At 37.7% G+C, this 23,761-nt stretch overlaps 1 protein-coding gene and 1 long non-coding RNA gene across 5 annotated transcripts; one reads left to right on the forward strand and one right to left on the reverse strand.

The window, feature by feature from the left end:
- The first annotated feature begins 1,323 nt into the window (after positions 1-1,323).
- fbxo15 (F-box protein 15) lies at positions 1,324-9,788 on the forward strand. Of its 4 annotated transcripts, XM_025910557.1 has the most exons (11): positions 1,334-1,369; positions 1,400-1,480; positions 1,571-1,689; positions 3,060-3,164; positions 4,528-4,755; positions 6,182-6,379; positions 6,465-6,594; positions 6,731-6,813; positions 7,902-8,047; positions 8,995-9,119; positions 9,208-9,788. In XM_025910557.1, exons 3-11 carry the CDS (start codon positions 1,592-1,594, stop codon positions 9,472-9,474), a joined length of 1,380 nt encoding a protein of 459 aa, XP_025766342.1. In that variant the 5' UTR covers positions 1,334-1,369; positions 1,400-1,480; positions 1,571-1,591; the 3' UTR covers positions 9,475-9,788. The 4 variants fall into 4 exon arrangements, with proteins under 4 accessions (XP_005471836.1, XP_013123773.1, XP_013123774.1 ...); XM_005471779.3 differs by having other exon boundaries at positions 1,324-1,689; positions 4,528-4,743; XM_013268319.3 differs by having other exon boundaries at positions 1,326-1,689; positions 9,239-9,476.
- LOC109203472 (uncharacterized) lies at positions 9,607-16,922 on the reverse strand. Its single transcript, XR_002063245.2, has 6 exons — positions 16,678-16,922; positions 15,923-15,969; positions 15,566-15,610; positions 14,186-14,254; positions 13,904-13,978; positions 9,607-10,236 (listed from the first exon to the last, which is right to left on the reverse strand). It is a non-coding gene; the product is annotated as an uncharacterized LOC109203472 (long non-coding RNA).
- Between the last annotated feature and the right edge of the window lie 6,839 nt (positions 16,923-23,761).

The raw sequence follows: 23,761 nt of genomic DNA on the forward strand, positions 1-23,761 counted from the left end.
TTTTTACTGGACTTTAATTCTGATGACTGATATTGCTAAATGCCTTGATTTCCTTTATTGAACTGAATATGGCTAAATTAAAAGACACTCCAAAAATCAAAGTAAAAAACAAAATGATGCAGCAGGCTAATCCGTTTTGGTGAAATTTCATTGCAGAAACTCAAAATTATACTCAGTAGTTTGCATGACCCCCACCTGCTTGTATCAATGCCTGACCACATCGGGACATGTTCCGAATAGGATAACGGATGGTGTCCAGATCTGGACCAAGGTCTCACTGAGCTCCAGGATAGTCTGAGGTGCAACCTGGTGATGTCAGCTGGACCAAAGCAGAGATATTCTAGTGGATTTAGGTCAGGGGAGCATGGTGGCCAGTCAATGCTATCAATTCCTTCACGCTCCAGGAGCTGCCTTCATACATCAAGGGGGGCATTGCTGTGCACCAGGAGGAACCCAGGACCCACCGCACCAGTGTAGGGTCTGAAAATGGGCCCAAGGATTTCATCCCTGTACTTAATGGCAGCCAGGGTGTTGTTGGCTAGCCGGTAGAGTTCTGTGTGTCCTTCCATGGATAAGCCTCCCCAGACCAGCTCCAAACTAGCCATGCTGAATGATGTTAGAGGCAGTATAGCATTCCTTTTACAGCTTGCGGCCCTGCTGATGGGTTAAGGACCTTCCAAGGCTCTACAGCTCTCCTAGACTAACTGTCTATCTAGTATAATCTCCTCCATGCTCATGAGATTGTGCTGGGAGACACAGCAAACCAACATGTTGATGTGCCATCTTGGTGGAGTAGGACTATGTGTGCAACTTCTTTAGGATCCAGGTATCGCCTCATGCTACCAGTAGGGACACCAACTCTAGCTAAATGTAAAACTAGTGAAAGAAATGGTCAGAAAAGGATGAAGAGGGTGAAAATGTCATTGGCCTCCATCTGTTAAACTAATCCTGTTTTGTTTTGTTGTCTCATTGTTGCCCCTCTAGTGAATCTGCTGTTAATGTCATCAATGCTAACCAGTTAAAACTGATTAAACCCCCTCTGCTACTTAAATGACCAGATCAAGTTTAATTAACTTAAACTTAATTGACCTGAAACAAATGTTTTAGCAGCTATCCAGCTGCTATAGGAAGGAAGGAACTGCTCTCATGGCTACAGATCTCTTTCTCTCTCGCTCACTATATCTATCTATCTATCTATCTATCTATCTATCTATCTATCTATCTATCTATATATACATATATATATATATATATCTATATGTATAGTGTGCTTTTATTTTGAAGGCATTTGTGCTTCTTCCCACCGGAAGATGTTTTCCTCCCCGCTGAAGGAGCCGATGTCACCATGGTGACCGGACGCTTTCACGGAATTTTTTTAGCACACAGGGAGAATTAAGTCATTTAACGTGGCCTACTTATGGATTTAACACAGTGCCAGCTATTCAGTTTGGATCCCGGATGTTATCTTCGCGGTCTTTAAGTAAAAAAGCTGTCAAATAAACGCTCTTTTAAAATTTCACTACCTTAAAACTTCCTTGCAAATATAAATGATCTTCTAACTCTCACAAAGTTGTCAAGACCAGCGGAACAAATGGCGGCTTCTAAAGGAGTCGTTCCCGGACGAGCATTAAGGACGTCCAAAAGAGCTGACAAATCATCCCCAGCGTCCACTCAGAGATTTATGGAAAGGTAATCTGTCAGTGCATGCACAGACTATACACGGTACATGCCATTTCTTTTTCTTCTTCTTAATCTTTGTTGCATTCAGCGCTCAAACAGTGGCTCTGCTGTTTATAGCCTTCAAAGTAAAAGGATTTATAGCAACAAATACAATAACAGCACAGCGAAAATCAATTCAGGTGGAAAAACTTCACTACATGAATTAAGCAGTTGGATTCTTTCCCATTAAATGTAGGCAGTTACAACACAGAAAAACAGGTCAGTCAGTAGACTGTTGCTTCCTCTACTGCATACCAAAATGATTCTGTTAAAACAGCTAATCGTTCATATTTAGCAACAGCGTTGTTTTTAATATTTGTTTTAGTCTGAACGCCTCAACGAGCAGAAATAATTGTCTCACTCAGACTTTCCTTTTTTAAACAATGGTTAGAGTCTTAGAGGTTTGGAGTGCAGCCTGGATTTATTTTCATAATCTTTTCACTGATTCAACTATACAGAAAAATAAAATAACATAAAATAAAAATACCAATCACGTTGTGACCAAATTCAGTTGGTCTAAAGGCATTATATTTTTCAGATCCCTTTATTTATTTATTTTTTTAACTATATGCACATCTTAAATCTGATTGTAACATTTTAAGAAAAAAAAGTATCAAAGAATTAAATTATTAAAATCATCTATGTTAAATTATTTGTATTAGATATTAGAGACTGGCCTTGAAAGCATCATGTCACTGAAAATCATCATCACACTTTCAAGTTAAAACTCTACCATGGAAAGAAGAAAAGGGAGGTGCAGAAATGCTCCTGTCTCCATGGCTGTTTGAATAATCTGAACTTTAAAACTGTCGTATGAAATCGTTTGCCGTGTTAAAACAACGCCCGATTTCTTAATTGGTTTCTTAATTGATTTATTCTTGAAGTAATTTAATCTGGTTTTTGATATGTGGTGAAATGACAGTGACTGAGCGGGCAGGTGATAGGAAGATGAATTTATTGCTCACTCAGGTGATTTAATTGGACAGCAATGGCATCATTAACCAGGACAGCTGTGAGCCAACAAACCTAGCAGTATTTGTAATTAGCAGGCATGGATGGATAGATGGATGGATGGATGGATGGCTTTCATTAGACATTTAGATCTAAAAATCTTGTCTGCGTTCTTTACATATTTACATATTTGTGTGTTTTTTTTCACCATATCTACTAGAACAGAACATGGAGATAAGTAGTTTCACTTTAATGCCAGAAGTGTATGACAAGATTTTCAAGCAGTGTTTTCAGAACACATTTATCTCATAGACTGAAATCTGAACAGTAGGAGGCATGAAGACACACTGTCACTTCCTTGTAGTCATGTCTAATTACCTTTTCCATAGACTGCCATCTGAGATCCTGATTAAGATTTTGTCATACCTGGATGCTTCCACACTTTGCAGCATAAGCCACATCAATAAGCTCTTCTATCAGCTTGCCAACAGCAAGTAAGTACGATCTTGTCAGTGCATCTTCCACAGTTTATTAAATACATGATTATGTTAATTAATCCAATAGCAAAGGGACAGTATGCCTCCAAATCTTACAGCAGAACTTTTAAGTTAGTAGGAATCCAAGCAATGGGAGCTCTGTGGTTTCTGCCCCAATTCTTTTTCTGTATTTCTGAGAAAAAGCCATTAGACCTTGAAAGAGGAAACTTTACAGCGTGGTCCTAAATTCCTCAACTACTTAAACATGAAAACTTCAGCTGCGGCATACGTGGTGCACTGATATTCATGTTCATGTTTCTTTTTAGATATCAAGAAAAAAAATACCTGCTATGCTCCACTGGTCTTCTACTCCAATTTTATATTGCAATTTTTTATACATTTACCTGTGTTAGACAACACTTTCCTAATGCAGAACATTTCATTAGCAAATCCTGCCACGTATCTCTGGATATCTGGCCTGAAATTCAAGTCACATATCCAGAGATGCTCACTGAGCTTATGTACTGAAGCATTTAGCACTCCACCTTTTGGAGGCAATCCAAATGCAAAAAGTTTACATTTCAAAATTGTGATTTTGTGATTGCATGATTTGGCAAGGATCATGACACTCGGTGGATGCCTAAACTTGTTTTATTAAAGAGGTCTAGTTTATTAAAACATTTCACGTCAGTGAAAAACATGTCCTACAAATCAAAATATATATTTATATGTCATTTAGGACATATTTTGAAATGTAAAAAAGCCAGCCAGATAACAGCCTATGGTCAATTCAACAGTCTTGACACATTGATTTTTTTGTTGGTCAAAACCACAATCAGAACCCAAATGTCTTCCAATAACTATCAAAGAATACCAAGAAGTCGGTGATCAGTGTTGTCTGTAATGCCAAGTGTGTCATATTTAATACATGAGTATTTGAGAGCTTCAGGTCATCAGTGTGATTCTTTTTTGCACAGTACATGTTTAAACAATACATTGCTCAAACATGTGGCAAAAATGATACAAAGTTAAGCTTATATCTTTAAAAAAATTCAAAAGGTTCAATAAACAGTTAGGTTTTCAAAAATATCAGAACTTTCTGGCAAAGATTTCACGCTTCAGGCATCACAAGGTTAAATAGTTTCCTCCTTAGTAGAAAAGATTATTCCTATAATGGAAGAATTCACTATTAAACTTATTAAAACATGAAATTTCACTGCTGATGTTTTGATATTATCATTCTGATGAATAAAACTTAAACTTCTTTTTTCTTGGTTATCATAGAATGGCCACCCTGTAAGAAATGATCACACTAGACATACTGTACTGGTTTATAATCTTTCTGACCAAATCGGTCACTCTCCTGATGCTGTCATTGCAGTGCTCTGTGGAGAAAGCTTTACATTGCGGATTTAAGCAAGAATAAAAAGTGCATGGACAAATCTCTGTTGAGGATGGCCACGATGGAGGTGCAGGATCGAGCCGAAGGTTACTATAAGAGGCTGTACTTCAAGACTGTAGCCGAATGCGACATGATCAAGTGGACGAAGCGGCTTGGACTCATCAGTATTCACACAGGGCTGCCCAGCCAAACAGAGTGGGTCCTCAGGTGAAGTGTGAGACAGATAAAGAGAGAAAACCCAAGTTTAGTTCAAAGGAATGAGGTTTTCCATTTACTTTATGTATCACCTACTCAAACACATTTAGAAAGAAAAATATCTCATTATTTTTTCTCTAAATGCTCATGTTAACTACTTTTATAGTAAATTTTATATCCTTTTAGTTGAAAGGAGGTGTGTTTATCCGTGCTGTGTCTGTGCTCTAACGGGGATTTGGTATTTGTTTGGAAGCAGCTGTATGAAGCCTTCGTTCATTGTTTGCTGTTAACAAATAGCAAAACTTTGAAGATCTACCCTCGCTGTTGAAAAAGTTCAAGGTTGGAGAGGTGGGGGGAGAACACAACAAGAGGATAGTTCAAGCTGCTGGTAATCAAAAACAAAAAGTATGGTTTGTTTTTGATGTCACACTTAATGACACTTTCTTATTAAAGGTGAGGAAGGAGGTCTCTTTCTGAACGTGATGTCTGCTCAGGGGGATGGCAGCACGCAGGGGAGAGCTCCCTCGCCACCTCCACTGCAGGTTCTGCTGTGTTTTTATAACCTCTGATTAGAGGCTGTGCTGCACTCAATATTGAGTTCTGTGGCAGTCGCTGTGGTACAGAGGGGAAGTAGAAATAATTGTGTTCCTTGCAGGGGCTGTCTGAATTGTTGAAATAAATTACTTAGCCCCCCAACCCCTCATCCACAGACCACATATGCATGCACGCACACCTCAGCCTTCCTCCCTCCTCCCACTGACTCAGACAACTCCCTGTAGGGCTTTTTTTGTCTGTTAGAGACCATGAGGAGCATGCGATTTACCTTGGTAATAATCATTTCACAAGACGTCAAGCATACAGGCAGTGCAGAGTGAAATCCCTGGGGTCAGCTGCTGGAGCCCCCTGGGCTGCTTCAGGTTTTAGCTTTCTTCCCCCACCTAATTGATATTGGATGGTGTCTCAGCGAGGCGCTGGCTGCATCACAGTAGGGGCAGCCCTGAATCACAGTTTAGACAGAACTGGATCAAGAGATTCGTCACAACAGCTGCAGTTTTAATTTCATTCGTTGCATATCATTTCATTAGCAAGAACAGCTTTAAATGGAGTCATACTACTTCCCTCTGTTGACAAATGAGATGTAACAGCTAATAAACTTGTAATTTTTCTGATTTAAAGAGCAACGCTGCCAAACACTGCCCGATTATTTTCACTGTAATAAATTAGAAGACAAATGGATGGATTATATTTTTGTTCAATGATTCATTTGGACTGTTTATGTGGTATTTGGTATTAAAGAACCTGTTAACTTCTGCCATGCTTAGCTTCACTCTCACCTGCTCTCTTCTTCTCTCTCTCTACACCGTTCTCTGCATGCTTTTATTGCAAAACTGCAAAAAGTCCTGTTCCTACAATTCTACATTCTGTTTTCCAACTCCAGAAACTTGAACGTCACCTGGGAACTGACAGTCATGGATAAGTCAGGGCGTGAGAGCACTTTGGAGCAGAGCCGGTCCCAGTTCACTGAGACTTCAGTGACACTGTGCTGGAGCGGAGGAGACCGTTTGCCCGACTACCAGCAGATTTCCATCCTTCAGCTCTACGGTGTCAGGAGGCTAGCCTGCGTCAGCCCAAAGAGGTAAAGGCAGCTGACATCCATCTACACGCTTTGTTTCTCATCTTGTCTCAGTAAAACCAACTGCCGTCTTTGCTTCCTCTGTCAGACCTGTTTGTATGTCCCTCATGGCAAAGTTAGACATGCAGACTCTAACTAAGAACATGCAAGTCATTGGCCAGGACAGATTGGTGCAGCTTAAGTTGCTACAGCCTGGCATCATCATCGGTGTCTGGAGGGTAATTACTTCAGGCATTCATGCCATGTTTTGATTATTATTCACTGGCTTAGAGTAGCAGAACAAGATACACAGTATTTATCACAGTATTTATCACAGGGAGAAGTGACATCTTTAAGCATCTTTTTTTTTTCCAGGACCAGTGCTCAGTTGCCTTTATCATGTTCACCCTCCACTTCCACAAGCTGGTGGAAAGAAGCACTCAGGGATCTTCTGTTTGGTAGGTTGGACTATAACCAGCCTCTCTTATGAACATCCATACAAGGTGTGCTGCATCGCAAATTTAAGGGATGTATAGACTGACAGTATTGCTCCTGCAGTGATGCACTGTACGGTGAGATTTGAGTTTCTGAAATAGTTTTTCTTTGGACTTATTTGCAGTCCAGTCCTTGTACCTGACAATTTTCAGCAAACTGTTTTTCTTTGGTTGTTTGTTAAGCCATTTAACACTGATCGAATCATTCGAGCACAGAAAGGGCCCATAACTCAGGGGATGATTCAGTGTGATTTCTCCACATAACAGACAGCTTAGCAAAGAACCAATTTTAAATTGGGCTAATTGAGCTATTAGATGAAAATTCTCAAAAAGAGGAGGACAAAAGAAGAAGACCTAAAATCATGACAGCAGATGAACAGTACCTGAAAGTCATGTGCTTAAGAAATAGGAAAACATTCAGCAAAGACATGACACAAGAATGGTCTCAGTGGAAGGCTGTCAAGAAGCAATTCTTAACAAAGGGAAAGAGGGAGAAAATGCTGAAGTATGAGAATTACACAAGAACTGGAGTGAAAATCAGTGGAAACAGGTTTTATGGGGTGATGAATTCAGATTATAAATTTGTAGTTCAAATCACTGTCAGTATGTCAGTAAGAGGTCAGCTGGCTTCCAATGAAGAGCTTTGAATATCCTTCAAGAAGCCTGGAAAACTAATTAAATTAATGAAATTGTTAGAATTGTACAAACTCTGCTGTCTGGTGGGAGTGCTCACAGCTCTTGTCTACACTCAGACTCGCAGGTGCTCTAGAGGCTTATGAGTTATTACCCAACAGTAATTTAATTTCCATCCACGTGAAAACAAAAGTATTTTCAGGACCACATGGTGTTAATGATACCGTACTTCAGCATAGTGAGGATATAGCACCCTCTCCTGGTTTCCTGTGGGAGTACAGCACTTTTATTTATTATGTTCCACAAAATTAATAAATCTTTGCCTTTTTTTAGGAAAATGCTTTTTTCTTGATGCCCCCCCACTAGACACAGTTTACACTTTCTGGTTTAATCAACTCTTTCCCTTTCCCCCCTTTCAGTTCCTATGTGGAGCCGGTGGTCCAACCCCCTTTCTGTGATATAGACCCTGAATACGGTCTCCATGGTTACCAGCTACACATTGTTCTCCACAACACTGTATGCGAGCTCATGTCCGGAAGCTTTTCCCAGCTCTTCTGCCGCAGAAGTAATCCATTCATACCCACATTTTGTACCCACATTCACTAAGTAACACTGTGCATAATGCCAAGGAAATAGGATTAATCTACTGTACTGAGTGGGAAATATAAAAAAACACAGTGTAGCTATGTTTTACATGTATAGTAACTTTAAGAGGGATACAAAACAGAGTGCTAAATATCAAGAATTCATTTGCTGTGAGTTTTTCCTCCCATTTTTTCTGCAAATTTATGACTGTATTTATTTCCTAAGACCAGTCAATTTGTATTTAGGCATGTACAGTACTATTTGTATGTGCCTCCATAGTTTGTTTCACATGTGTCACAAACGCTTACAGGCTTGCTTTTTCAAACTAATTAAACCTCAGCTATATGGCAGGAAACTTGGATATGTGGAATAAAAGGGAGGTTATACTGAAAGGTATTTCAGAATACTGAATACATTTTGTGAGCTCTATATCTATACTCTTGTCATAAAAAAAGAGAGACTTCTGAAGTGCTGTCTGGAATATTTCAGCTTAGTACCTCCTTTTTATTAACAGCTATACATCAGACAATACAATCAGTTTAGAGGCTACTTTGCATCACTCTGAGGATTTCTATTATTGTTATACATTAAGAGTAATTCTATTCAACAAAACAAAAATGCAGATAAAATGTTGATCATTGTAGAAAAAAGTGATACAAAAACACTTTTACTCAAGTCTTGATTCAATATTTTAAAGCGTTAATCCACATAGTCTAACTTTCCGTCTTTAGGTGTAAGAACTGCTATATATAATAATCTACTGATATGATACAGCCTCTGAATTTGTTAAAATTTAGCTAAATTCACTGAAAAGAAATTTGTGTTTATTTGTGTTTGATGGTTACAGTGCTTGTAGACTTAAATTCAGATGTGTTAACTGTCTTAAATTGGGTCTAAATGTCTACACGCGGTGTTTTCTCTGTCCAGCTCAGATCTCTGATGGGCTGATCCAGCTAACCGTCATTAGCAGCGCAAACTTGTCCCAGCACACACCTCTGTCTGGCGACATCACCCTGCCCTGGCGTTGTGAGGCCCTGCAGGGCACAGTGGAGGTACTACATGAGCATAAAATTCCCAGCAGTGGTGTGGCAGGCAGAAAATACACACACTGGCACTTATTTACTTTTCGACTTCTTGTAGAATTGCTGCATTATGAGTCTGACTCTGCTAGATGAATTTAGGAAGCCCTTCAAGTGTGTCACCTCGCCCGTTTCAGCGGAGCTGGAAAGGACGCCCGTGTGCTACGACTATGACGGTGAGCACTACCTGATGCACTATCAGGACTCCGACATCCAGGTGAAGATGAGGCTTGTGTGGATGAATGAACAGAAGCAGTTTATTCTCATCAGTTTAGTTGTCTATGTGAGTGTTTGCTATGTAAACAAGTATTTCAGTAGAGATTACTGATTGTTCTGGATTTCCCACAGAAAACTGGTTTCATATTTAATATTTGCTCACTCCATAAGACCACCATAACAGTTTGTTCATTCATTCAGTAAATGTTGTAGTACAATGACTGCTCGTTTTATCATTATTTTGCCTTCAAGTGTTTAATGAATGAATTTAGTGTGAATGGATCTGATTTCTTAAAAAAAAAAACCAACTTCTTTACTCTCTATTTAATTTCCTAGTTATTTCTTTTCTTTGGATTGGTTAGGCTTAATCCTTCCCCTGTTCTTGTCACTTTGCCTTTGACAAAATAGTAAAGTCCTTGAAATGTACCATTTTCAGAGGAATGCTTCTTCTCTTTTGTTGTTAAGCACTTAACACTGACCTGTGAATCATTCAAGCATAAAAACACTAACTCGAGGCATGAATCAGTGTTGTGTCTACACATAAAATCCAACAAAAGAACAAAATATATATTTTAAATTGTATCTTCAGCAGCCTGTCACAAAAACACATCATTTCTTTTCATTTCTTTACTTTAATCTATGAAAAATACCAACAGTAACACAGTTTGACGCATGTAAAATAGTATTTTTGCACCAACAAGTTGCATCTGAATCTTCATGCAGCATATCCTTTAAAAACCTAAGGAAACCAGACAGGTAAAAGACAGAAAAAATAGGAAAAAAATCCAGCAAAGACCTGACACAGGACCCGAGAGATGCATCTGGCTCCTCAGTTGATCCAATTATTGTTCACTGAAGGGTGGTTGTCAATAAGCTGTTCATAAGGAAGGGAAACAGGGAGAAAATGCTGAGGGATGCCAACTTACACAAAAACTTCAATGAAAATCAGTAGTTTATGGAGTGATGAATCAAAATTTCTGGTTCAAACGATCATCAGTATGTACAGAGGAGGTCAGGAGAGAGATATGACAGTGTTGACAGTCATCTATAAAACACGGTGGAGGCTCTGTCATGGTTTGGGGTTGCATTTCTGCCAGTGGTATTGGAGATCTTGTTAAAATTTATAGCATTATGACCACAGAGTAACGCTGTCAGGTTTGGTTTCACCATGCAGCACCATCTGATTGGCAATGGCTTCAATTTTCAACATGACAGTAACCCCAGAGCCACTGTCCTCCAGAACCCTGCAGAACTATTGTTGAAGACTACTTAAAGAAACTGCCAAAGGGAGCTCAGGCTGTGTTAAAGAATAAAGATGGTCATGCAAATATTGACCTTCAAAAGTTCTGTTTTTGCCTTATATACTGTATTTCCATGTATACTTGGATATGTTTAAATAAACTGCTCTATGTTCGCGTTGGAGGAATACTGATTGGAGGAGTTATAGTATATAATCTATGATATATGTCCTATAAGGAGTAAGTTCTGTCAAATGTACATCCACCAGTGATGGTTTCATAGCCTATGGTGCTGTATTTGTCTATTATTTGCCTTCATCAGTTTGCTGGTCCCTTATTGATTAAAGTATCTAAATCATGAACATTGTCATTAATTATTCTTAGTCGTTAATTACTGTAGTGATGTCAACATTTAAATGCACCCACTCTTTAGTTAACAGTCTGAGATTTTACTAAATGGAAGCGAAAACAATTTGCTTTACATGCATGAATAAAATAAAAGTTTTCCTGTTTCTCGTTACTCCAATCAAGTTTTGCCTCCTTTTATCATCCCATTTATACCTTAACACCCAAATTTTCTCAACTGCATTGTCAGACATTATGCAATCACTTTTAGATGAAAATTGAGCTTAATGTCCACACCCTGGGCAAGTCTGGCTACAGCGATAGAATTAGTGTGGAGGCAATTGTTGGAAACAGTTGCTATGCTGCTGATGGGCCAGCATTGCTGATGGCAATAAAAAAAAAGGCAGGCCTTTGGATAATTGGATTTTCAGAGGCTTCCCTTCCTTTTCTCAGAGAGGGTCATCATCACCTTGAAAAGATGCTTATTTTTCCAAACACATCACCAACATCTTTGGCAGTAGATCCTAAATTATTTGGGGAAATGAGCCAGAGGGGAAAAGAGGGGCAATGGTATGTGTGATGAATTGGTTTTTGTCACAAGCTTCACAACTGAATTGAGAGAAAAGCTCGGGGAGGTAGTGCACAGTCTGAATAGCTATTTTGTGTTGTCATATTTTTTATTATTACACATTCATTTAGATGCTTACTTGCATCCAGTACTGGACTTTATGTATAAAGACAGAACACAGGGATTAAATACATGTAGAGCCACATAGACACACACTGGATGCTGCTGACTTGAGCCTGAGAACCTGAAATATCACATGATATAGCCCATTACATTTTACTGGATGGTGTGTTCCATGCATGCTTTTCAGGTTGCAAGCGTCGTAAAACACATTTCTATCACACTGACCTTCATACAACTGTTGCCGCTGTCACATCATCTACTGCAAAGTGCCAATCCTTCATTTCCATTTTAGTGGAAAAACCAGGAGCCAAGGATGTTATGGGTTGGGAAAGGAACTGGCATGACTATAAAGCCAGTTAATCACTGGTTTGTGTCAGAGTAATGACTAAACAAGGGCCGCAGATGTTTGGGACAAGGATCACAGATGAAAGGATAATATGTTTTGTCTTTCATTTTGCAGCAAGTATAACCGTGTGTGTTTGTTCTGATTTTTCTATGTGGAATCTGACTCAAAAAACACCAAATTAAAGCCCCAAACTATGCAATTTACATCTGTTTGAATACAGTTCAATATAGGCTATTCTCCAGTAGATGGCTCTCTTTAGTAAACAACGAAGGCCTCTATTGAGGGCACGGTTTTCATTTTACAGATACAGTTCCAGAGAAACTTTTACATAAGTGACTTATAGAAATCTTTTTATCAGCACAATAAAAATCTCTTCGCTCTGAATCGTTTATGCAGAGTGCAGGAAGTTTATTATGCTCCCAACTATTCCTCCTGATTTCTTTTTCTGCTGTGTTGCAAAGTAATTACAATGCTGTATGTTAATCACAACGTAAGACTTTAATACCAAATTAAAATTAAGATGAAATCCACCACCAAATAACTGAATGGGTAAATTTTGTGACATAAAGCTTCATTAAACTCATCTTTCTCAGTTTCCTCGCAGGCTAATCTTGCAAGAAAATTGCTTCCATTTTTAGCCTTTAATTCTCTCCCTTGTGACTGACCAGCTGGGCCCACAAACTATTTAGCCTCGGCAGCCAATGACACAGTCCTTATTTAGTCCTCTCACTGGAGAATAAACTGTCAACTAATGAAAAGGACTGCAAGGAAGATTTCTTTTGTATGTCTTTTTTTTTTCATTTATAATGACACTCTGCTCTACTGACACTGCTTTCTTCGATTATTAGCACTCGTGTTATGCCTTCTTAAGGTCTGGGAGGTAATCATAGTCTTCCACGAGAGCCTAGCTTCACAAAATTAGTACCTTGCTGCGTGAGCGTGTGAAGCCAAGAAAGTTAATAATGCTTATAATCATCAGCCCAACATCAGCAACAACAGTCCAAAATGTCTGTGCCAAAGATTTCACATTAGAAGCAGCAAAAGGTATTTTATCATGGTCACAAAATAACAGATGGCCCTGCATTTATATTGCTGATGGATCAGTGTAATCACTCCTTTACCACTCATTTACCGTCATTACATCTGCCATTGTTTTTATCCTTGTTGGGACAAAGATCTGGATATCATGAAAAGATTTAAATGGTGACACATATGTCATTTTATGCTACTTGTTAAACGCAGCATAGTTTGCATCAGTGATGTTAACTGAAGTGTAATGTTGACTCCAGTGAGTGAGTTAGGTGGCCAAGCTGAGAAGGCAAATCACCCGATTTCAAAGTGCCTTAAATCTGCAGCTGTTCGTAGGTGACGGTCAAAACACGGACTGTTAGAAAGAGCAGATTCAATATTATTTATATCAGAATAACAGTCGCCTCTAGGTGCTCTATATTGTAAGGTAAAGATCCTACATAATAGAGAGAAAATCCCAACAATCAGATGACCCCTTTTGAGCAAGCACTTGGCAAAAATGGATATGAAAAGCTCCCTTTTAACAGGAAGAACTCTCCAGACCAAAGAGGAAGTAGGCTATGCATAGTGGTCACTACAGTGGACAGCTATACAAAGGCTGTTTTCTTGTATTTGTGTCAGTGTTGATGGTATACTTGCACATAAACCACCCCATACGGTAAAAAAATATATTTTAAAATACATTTTGAAACATATTTCAAAATATACAAAAAATGGCCAAAAAATATATGTGCTAAAATATATTTTAAAATATATTTATATATTTTGAAATATATTTTAGCACATATATTTTATTTGTATTGGTAACTTACTTTGCAACCTATTGTAATGGTTGCAAAGTAAGTTACTTGTGCTGTATGCAATTTTAGATACACAGAAAGTCTTCACTTACTATATATGGCTGTCATAGTGTCCTTATGAAGGGCAGTTCTTCACTCTGCGCCGATGTCCGTTTTGCTTTGTCCTCCTATAAAAAGCATGAACATTTGAGTGTTTGACTAGTTTTAGATTTCCAAAAATCTGATATTTGTACAACTAAACATTTGAGCTACAATGATATGCTATTGAGAGATACTTTTATGGGTACTTTTTGGTAAAGAAACTGGTGACAGAGTTGTAGGCTTTTTAGAATACTATTAGCTAACCATTTGAACTGACTTTCAAAGCTGTTTACCTTTTAAATTGCTGTGGATCAAAACCTCCAGTGGGAAGGCGGCCATTAGGAGAACACGCACCATTGAAACTGAAAATAACAAAAACAAACAAAAAACAGAACAATATATAAGAGTCAGGTAATAAATCTCTTCTGAAACAATATAGTTCATTTTGGGTGAAAAACAAAACATTCCTCTAAAACATATATACTGACATCAGCAATCAACATCATGATTGTAATTATTTCCTTTTTAGTACATCTACTGGTGTGTGCATGTGTCAAGCACTACAACTGTATCTATGCATATAAGTTCACCATATATATCCTGCAAAAATGTTTTGTTATAGTCAAAAAAGGCAAACAAACAAAGGCATTCAATCAGAGGTGAGAAATTAATTGGGAATATCAATTATAGGTGAACTATTCTTTACCTACTAGCAATCATATTTGAATGTAAAATAAAATAAATAAATAAATAAATAAATAATAATAAAAATAACATGATGTAATTAAAATGCACAACCTACATTAAGGAAATCTGCATTTGTATCCACAGGCTAAAAGTAAAACAGTAAATGTGTTAGTAATAGTACAGGTATTTGTAAAAAAAAAAAAAAAAAGAGGCAGTTACTGTGACTCTTCTAGTGGGATGCTAAATGTAGAGATTTATATTTACAGTATAATACAGCATGTACAGGTATCTGTGTTGTGAACTGTAACTGAATATTAGAGAATCTCGGAGAAATTACATGTATTTATTTTTTGAATTTATCAATCATAAAACCGTCTGTTTTGAAGGCCTGTTAGGATAACAACTTTTTGTTGGTTTGTATATTGCCCCATAAACAATTGCGACAAGTTATGTCATTGTCATTTTAAGACCATTTTATGTCTTTGAATGTATAATCATAATATAACACCATAATAATGCAAGATCTACACACTTTCAATTGACAAACCAACATCTAATTCTAAAAATATTTAGATCATGGAAATTAGGTATCAAAATATTAGATACCATAAAAACTTGAATAAATAGTAATTTTTCTAACAAATAGAAAACAATGTTATTTAATGTTATTGTGTTGTTATTATTATATTTTATTTTTGTAAATATAATGACAGATAATTTGCATCATCAACAATTATTGAGGTCATGTACATGTATTGTGTGTTAAGTCGATATATTGATTATTGTGATAGGCGTACTGTTTTGGTATCATAACAAGCTTGTCAAACATGCATGACCACTAAGCAATGTCTAAGCAGTAGTATTAGTCTGAATGACAACAAACATAACTAGTGTTTTGGAAAATCTGTTAGAAAACAGTTATTTCAATAATTATGATTAGCATGTGACACAGACACTGCATAAAAACTACAACAACAAATACTTACTTTAGGAGGATGGGGGAGGGCAGCATGAGGTTGAGACTTTGACATCTGTAAGAAACAAATTCATGTATTACAAACAAGTCACTTAAAAATACAATAATGTGGCAGACTGTTCCCTGTTCAGATGCAGTGTATAAGTACAATCAGGGCTGTCACAACAATGGGGTGGGGCCAAGTGGCTGCAACCCTAGGTACAATGTGCAGGTATATATAATTACATATAATATATGTGAATAAAGCAAGAATCTGTTTAGGTTAGTCACTGTGCTGACTGATGCTTGCTAGGTTTATATGATTGCAAACTGCACAAAAACAACAACAGCAACAACATTAATGACAATGACAAACAAAATTACTTACATTTATGTAAATCTCACATCAGGAAGATCTGCGTTCGATTTCATGGGCTGAAATAAATAGGCAGAAACATTACTACTAAAAAAACAAAAACTCTAAAAAGCCTAAAAATGACTTAAAAAGCAAGGAAATGTGGAACATTGTAATTAGCGAACATTAATAAAGCATAACTGTGCTTTGTTTCTAACTTTGGTAAGTACTCTGTAGCCAGAAGGAGAGGTGGGATTTCTGTGAAAGCCAAATTAAATGTGAATAGGTTTTGATAGTTATTGTATATAACAAGTGTAAACAGTTTTATTTGTAATTTTTCCCTTTCTGAGAAGGTAGAATAATAAGAAAAGGCAAAAGTACATCACAATAAAATTAATTAAGTTACATATTTTGATTACCAAATTATGGAAGCGTGGAGCTGCCACCCAGGCAAAAGAAAAATAGAGCTATATCACGTTATAACTTGAATGTTTATTGTTATAACATTATGCTTTTCATGTTTGTATAATATAATATCACGTTATTACAATATACATAATTGTCACGTTCGCACAATATTGTACGGACGTGATAATTATGTACATTGTTCGTACAATGTTGTTCAAACATGAAAAGTATATTGTACTAACATGATAGTATATTGTTAGAACGATAACCTTTTCACGTTATAACGTGATATACTTATATTTCTCTTTTGCCTGGGTGGCAGCTCTACGCTTCCGTGCCAAATAAGCGAGAATAAAGTAATATCATATGAGAAAAGGCACCTGCTAGCTTGATGATGGAGGCTTCATAGACCGGCCACCCGCCTTTTGGCTCCTTGTCGCCACTCCACCAAATAAAGGTCCGTTTCCTCCATGCCGGCTAATTATTCATCCTCATTAAAATCTCGTATATGTTCAGTTGGCAGAATTGAGAATTTTACATCTTCCAACCACCTAATTAACGCGAACATAATCGGCTTGTTTCTTCCCGTCTCCTGTATCCGGCCGTTCCTCTCACTGTCGGAATTCGCGCCTCAGAGACGTCGTTATTTTTCAAAAAAAAAAAGAAAGAAAGAAAGAAAGAAACAGCAACAACTAATAAAGAGAGTTTTTGCACGTTCATTGCACATTTGTGGGAATGTTTAAATATTTAATTTTTATTAATTACTTTTCATTATATCTTTATTTTTTAAACCACCATGGCAATGCGCATGCGCATACTCTCCTGCACGCAAAGGGCTTTGGCGTTGACGTAATGTCGCAATGCATTGTGGGAGCGCAGCACCATCTTGGCTGGTCACGAATCAAAACAAGATTGCTACGAACCATTCTGAATCGTAGCTGAAAAGAAAAAGGACAGTATAGAGACAGATTGTGTCCAGATGCAAAGAGACGGTACTTGATTGGTGAAATGTGGACCTGTATGGAATATAGCCGTGGAGTAGAAACCCTGAAGACCAAACCGCTATTGACTTAGCATGATCTACTCTCATACCTTGTCTGTGGAGTCAGCGCATACACGGCGCACCAGTTTTGCAATTATAAATCTCTGGAGGCACATCCAATTCACCAAGGACTGGGTACAAGATTTGGCTATTTTTAAGCCTCCACGTTGTGAGTACGCCGTCATTCAAGCAAAGGTAAGTCAGCTTGAGTACTGCGAGTAAAATGTGTTTGATTCCCCCTGAACATTCAGATTAGTGCTAGCATAAATTCATTCATGAGTGGGAAATTACAGTGAGAACATGTGGAGGCTCTGTTAGAGGGATAACATAGTGAGTTCAGTGCATTGATGTGACATTGTCCTGAAGGATTTAGTTATTCTTTATGGTTAAAGAAATTACCCTAATTAATTCATATTTATTATAAATAATCCTAATTACACATCTTGCTTCCTTGTTTGTGTCCTGTGTCACTAAAAATACATTCTGTTTTAGTTTTATACATTGATTAATGACCTGCAGAATCTCCTTATCATATTAGGTGTCCATAATTGTCATTTAAAGTCGAACATTATGTTTTCTCCCTCTTGAAAGTGATTACATCCTTGCATTACATACTTTAGGTTCATTTTTTGCTGATAGGTTTCTAAAAAGAAACAGGCAGATTTAGAATATAACATGCAGCGTTCTATAGATGGATACATAAAAACACTTTATTTGTTACATTTATGATAAATGGATTTGAAAGTAGATAAAGCACATTTGTGTCGGCCTTGGCTTATTAAAGCTCTTGTCTTTAAATGAACTTTGTCTGTGTGTGTTTCAGGTACTGCACTCTTAAAGACTGAATTGCAGCATTGCAGCCACAGGTCATTGTGAGCATCACAGGGAAGGTTGAAGCCGCCCACTGCACCTGTATGGCCGGAGTCGTGGAGACCTGCACCCATGTTGCTGCTCTTCTGTTTAATGTAGAAGCAACAGTGTTGATCTGTGGCACAAGGACTTTTACAGATGAACCTGCATACTGGGTTTTGCCTGGTAATATGACCAAGATACAGCCAGAGGTTGGCCATAAGATAGACTTCTCCTCTTCAGCTGCCCAAAAAAAGGTTCTTGATCAAAACATAAACAGACCATTCGTTGTGACAGGTAAAAGAAGCCGTCCTCAAAAAAGAAAAGTTCATCCTGCTACTGTGGAGGAGTTGGATCAACTGATGGGACAATATTTTTCCAAGCATAGTTCTGTTCTGAATAACCCATAATGTTTAATTTAGGGGGCCATGTAAATACTTTGCATTTACTGAATATGTACTTACTAAGTACCACTGTTCAAAAGTTGAATAAAGAAACAAAGAAATGTTTGCCTATTTTTAATTAAAAGCACTTTGTAGAACATCAAATCAGTTAAAATGTAGAATCAATGTTATGTATAGTTTACAAATGACAAAATGTTCACATAAAAAAATGACAGCATGTAAATAATATCACCCACTACTAGCATTCTGTAATTTACTGTCTCTTTTGAAAACGTATCAATACATAAACAGCACAAGACTTACAAGTATTTAACAAGAGCATTTTTCCCTGGTTTTACTATCACACTGGGGCACATGTTCACCAAAACGCAGCAAACCTTTGCCATCTTATCCAGGAGGGTCACCTTTTTACCCACACATGGAAGAAGTAATCTGATTGGCATGGTGGTATGTAGCATGTAGTTTGAAGCAGGGATTTCGTAGTGCCCCATGTGTAGTGTTGGAACCCAGTCAGGATGTGTTTCATTCATTTCATAGGCTGGTTTGCTGCAATAATGCCAAATAATTAGCAACTCTATAAATAGAAGGTAGTTCTGCATGTTTGTTCTAAGTTTGTGCTATGATCTCAGAGCGCATTGAAAATGAAACTAACAGGATATAAAGAATAATATGAACTTATTTAGAACTTACCTGAATGAAAATACTGGAGCACACCAACAGATATCTGGGGATGGTAGAGAACTGAATATCAGCTCGTCTCACAGCTGCTATCCAGGCTAGACGCCTTCTTTTGGTAACATCCAACACATAAGCTCCCTCATGATGCTTCCAGGTGAGGAAACAATGAAAAGAGAGCCTGTTTTCAAGCTTATTCCTTTGCCGGTAGTGCAATCTAACATTACAACCGGCCACACAGCAAGCATTTGTTTGGCCTGCTAATATGGCGCCTCGACCAAAAATCCTGGCTACGCCCCATCCCATAAGATCACGCTCCAGAGTCCTATTAACGTGCTGCATTTTTAACTCTGACGGAGATGGAGAATGAGCCTATTTCCAAAAAAAGTAGAGTGTGTTCCTTTAAGTACTATATTGTAAATATTGTCAACAACTAAAGTGTACATAGCAGTTGTTGTATCTTGTTTACTGTATCACTGACAGATAATTTCAAAGTCAATGAACGCTACATTATAGTGAGATATTGTGTAATGTGAAATACTGTAAGCAAATGAATAAACAACCTAATTCGTGATAGACCTTTGACTCTGTTTTGTTTGAATCCAACTGTTTTTTGCAGCTGTGCATAAAACATGTTACTTTTAGTATTATTATCATTATCATCATTATTGCACTAAATACATTTTAAATAAAGGTTGGAAATGTATTTTATTCACCCTAAAATATGTTTTGAAATGTATTTTGGTTTGAAAGAAATATATTTTCAATTTCAAAAATATATTTTTTTGGAGCATCACAAATACAAAATATATTTACCATATATTTTAAATATATTTTGGCCAGGAAAAATGTATTTTTTTACCGTATGGGACTACATTGGACACTGATGTGTCACTAAATACCATGCCACCCACTGGTCAGCCAGTGTTGTCCACCTAAGTGGACATGTAAAAAACTCTTTGAAAAGTAAGTTTAAAAAAATGAAGTTCAAAAATCTTTTTTTATGCCTAAAGATGAAAAATACTTAAGAAAAAAAAAATCCTGATTGTTGGTTAATAATTGCTAATGATTAATTGCAGAGCGGTAGGAAGAAATAGTCAGCAGCCTAAGCCAGGGTCAATCCAGGCTCACCTTCAGCCCTATCTATTTACTTTATCAAAAAGGAAAGTTTTAAGCCTAATCTTAAAATTAGAGAAGGTGTCTGTCTCCCAAATCCAAACTGGGAGCTCACTAACTTCCACTCTGCAATAATACCACTTGGATTATGAAGAAGGTAAGACGTTTTTTCAAACATCTTATTACAGCACCAGAGCTGAATTCACAAGTTCTTTAGAATGATGCATTCTTTCATAAATATTTGCAAAGGCAAGCTGTGTGACTAGGCGCTTGATTTTATCCACTTGTGGGAAGTGGGGACTAAAAGCCCTTGAATTCAAAAATTGAGATACTTTTGTCCTTATAGTGCAGGTGTCAGAACACAGTGCATTACAGTTTGCTGAGGGGCAGATACTGCAGATACTGTAGCATCCGTCACTGAAAGTGCCTACAGCGGCCACGCGAGTCTCAGAACTGGACAATGGAGCAACAGAAGGAGAGAGAGGAGGTTTGAGGCAATGTTCTTCTGGGGAACCTCGTTTCTGAATTTCTGTTGATGGTACTTTGTGTCAAACGTAAATTACTCATCACTATCTCTCTCTCAGGTTACTCGGTGTTTGTGCCAAAGAGGGAAAAAAGAGATGGCATGAGTCAGCACATTATCCAGTATACTGTAGAGGCACTTTATGCAATTTCACACGGTTCACTAGTTTGCATTACCCTCACAGTAACATCCAGTGTCTGTTTGGTCTCAGAGCAGATGTTTGGCAGGCAGTGAGTTCAAGCTGCTTTGTGATCTTACTGCTGAATGTGGGTTAAAAAGGGTCACTCGTTTTCAGGATCAAATCCTTGCAAACAATCTGGGTATATATGAACACCGAGAGAGATACGTGACTGGAGGTAAATAACAAGCTAAATGGAGAAACTGGCTAGCTTAGCTTAGCATAAAGATTGGAAAAACAAGAAGAAACTTAAACTCATTCAACACTATTCATTTCTTTTCTTTAATCTAGCAAATAGGTAAATTGGCTTTAAGTGAAGTTATGTGTGTGAGTCTGTTTTTGGTGCAGTAACCAAGCTAACGCTTCTGGCTACAGTCTTACTGTGCTGTGTATGCTAACACGCTTCTCATCAAGTTCTTTATAAGACAATGCATTAAAGCAATGCATTGTCAGGGATTGTAACATCTAGTCCTTTACTGAATAAGAGGTATTTGATATTAAGGGTTTTCCAAATAGCCAGTCTGTATTTTCCGGCTACATATAACTAGCTTATCTGTTAGTTGAGAAGTCGTCCACATCCATGACAAGACATTAAGCAAAATAAACATGTTTTCTTTTAAACTAAATGTTAAATGCAGCACATTTCGCCAGATGCAAAAGCCAGACACGCTTCGTGGAAAAGTCATGTGGGCTCTGCTCGTACAGAGTTCCAGGAACAATTGGTTTTAGTGCAAAGGTCTGGGCCAGAGGCAAACTGTATTGATCTGATCCACTATTAAGAGGAAAAGCAAAAGAGAGTGAGATAAAAACGAGGCAGCGAGGCAGCATTTCAAGACACACAAAGAAAGACTCCTACATTATTTGTGAGCTAGGCAACAGAGGTTTTCGTGGTGAATATCTGCAGCAGAAACAATAAACAACTAGTGTTGTGGCTTATAATCTACGTATTTTTGGTCAATTACATCCAACCATGTGCTGCTTTTCTCCTTGGTGTTCTCTCCCTACAACGCCATGAATTATTGAAAACCTAGTGGTTCGTTGTATCTGTGTCATAGTAGCATTTTGCTTAGACTTTGGGGGATTCTCCTGGGACCTCCACTCATTGCTTGTTGTGTCTGACTTGTGACTGTGAGCCGCCACATTGAGTTCTTCATTGCCCGCTCTGGCTCCACTGAAAAATTAAACAGATATGGCTTACGGTTACAGAGGGTCACTGCTGCTGTAGCTCTGCTTGATGATCAAGTTAGTTAAAACCAGGAATCCTGCAACAGGCACTGGAAAAATCCAGTAATATTTCCAACAATCTTCTATCATACATACGTATCCATGGGTTGAAACAAGCTAGTCTGGTATGAGATGATTACCTTTTAATCACAGCTCTGCTGAGGGGCCACCTGTGTGTGACACTCATTAAGGATGATGGCAGTCACTGTGACTGGGATAACATTTCCACATACTTGCAGCTGTCGCAAAAGAAAATGAAGATGGATACGTCGGGCAAACAGCCACATTGATACCTTGTTTCTTTTTTCCTCAGAAACCTGCCAAATCATCACAATGCCACTGAGTCATAACATTTTAATTCACCTTAACAACTGTACACGCTGTGAGCTTTCATCAGAGAGCGCATAGCGCAGCGTGACATTTCCAGCACATCAAACGGCACTATAAACTGTTTATTTGCTTTTGGTACCCTGTTTTTGCATCAGTCTTCATGCTTTATTTTGCTGCCAGGGTCTGGTTTTATAGACCATATTAAAGGGATGAGATTCTGCTGCTGCTATGACAATGACCCTTGATCACAGATTATGCCTGACCTGACTGGCCATATTACATAAGAATCATGACCACTGGCAGAAAACATAAAGCGCATTAGAGGTTTACCGCTGAACAAAGTGGTGAACAGTTCAGGGGGAATTAGATGCTAAGTTGTTTTTGGGGTAGGGTGGCAATATTGTTTTTACCAGTGAAGCCAATGCAAAAATGACAAAACACTAGTGGCTACATGAGGCTGGCTCGAAAAGCACTCACTCACTCACTTCCAGCTTTGCAGCATTGGAAAGCATCTTCACACAACCTGGTACAAGAAAAAATAAGGCCTTTCTGTATAGTTTCCTCCTTTCATTACAATTCTACAGGGTGATTTTGTGTTTTATAATACAGCCTCATTTGGATTCTGGAGTTAGGGAGATGGCCTGGCACAGGAAACTGAAGGTGATCATGGTCTGCAGAGACTCACCTCCATTTGAGTCCAGTTCAGACAGTTTGTACTATTTCCACCTTTTAGAGCTTTTTCATTAGAATTATGTGATTTTAAAAAAATGTATGGCTTGTTCTGTAGTACAAAACATCCATAAAATTTATGTTTTAGTTTTTGCAAACTAAAAACAAGTCAAACAACAGTTGCCTCAAGCTGCTTTACATTGTAAAGACCCTACAATAATACAGAAAAAATCCCAAATAATTTTTTAAATAGTTTTTAAATAGTTTTTGTTGTATTTATTCTATTGTAATAATATTCATAATAATTATTTTTTAGAGATTGAAACAAAATAAAATCGAAAAAAAAACCCCAATTCCCTACGCAAAAATGTCATGTGACAAGCTAATTTGCGTGACTCCTAAGTAGGCAAGAGAAATTTCTGTCAACCATTTTCAATCCACACACCAGATTGTT

The sequence above is a fragment of the Oreochromis niloticus genome, linkage group LG9, assembly GCF_001858045.2.
Source record: "Oreochromis niloticus isolate F11D_XX linkage group LG9, O_niloticus_UMD_NMBU, whole genome shotgun sequence".
Lineage (NCBI taxonomy): Eukaryota > Metazoa > Chordata > Actinopteri > Cichliformes > Cichlidae > Oreochromis > Oreochromis niloticus.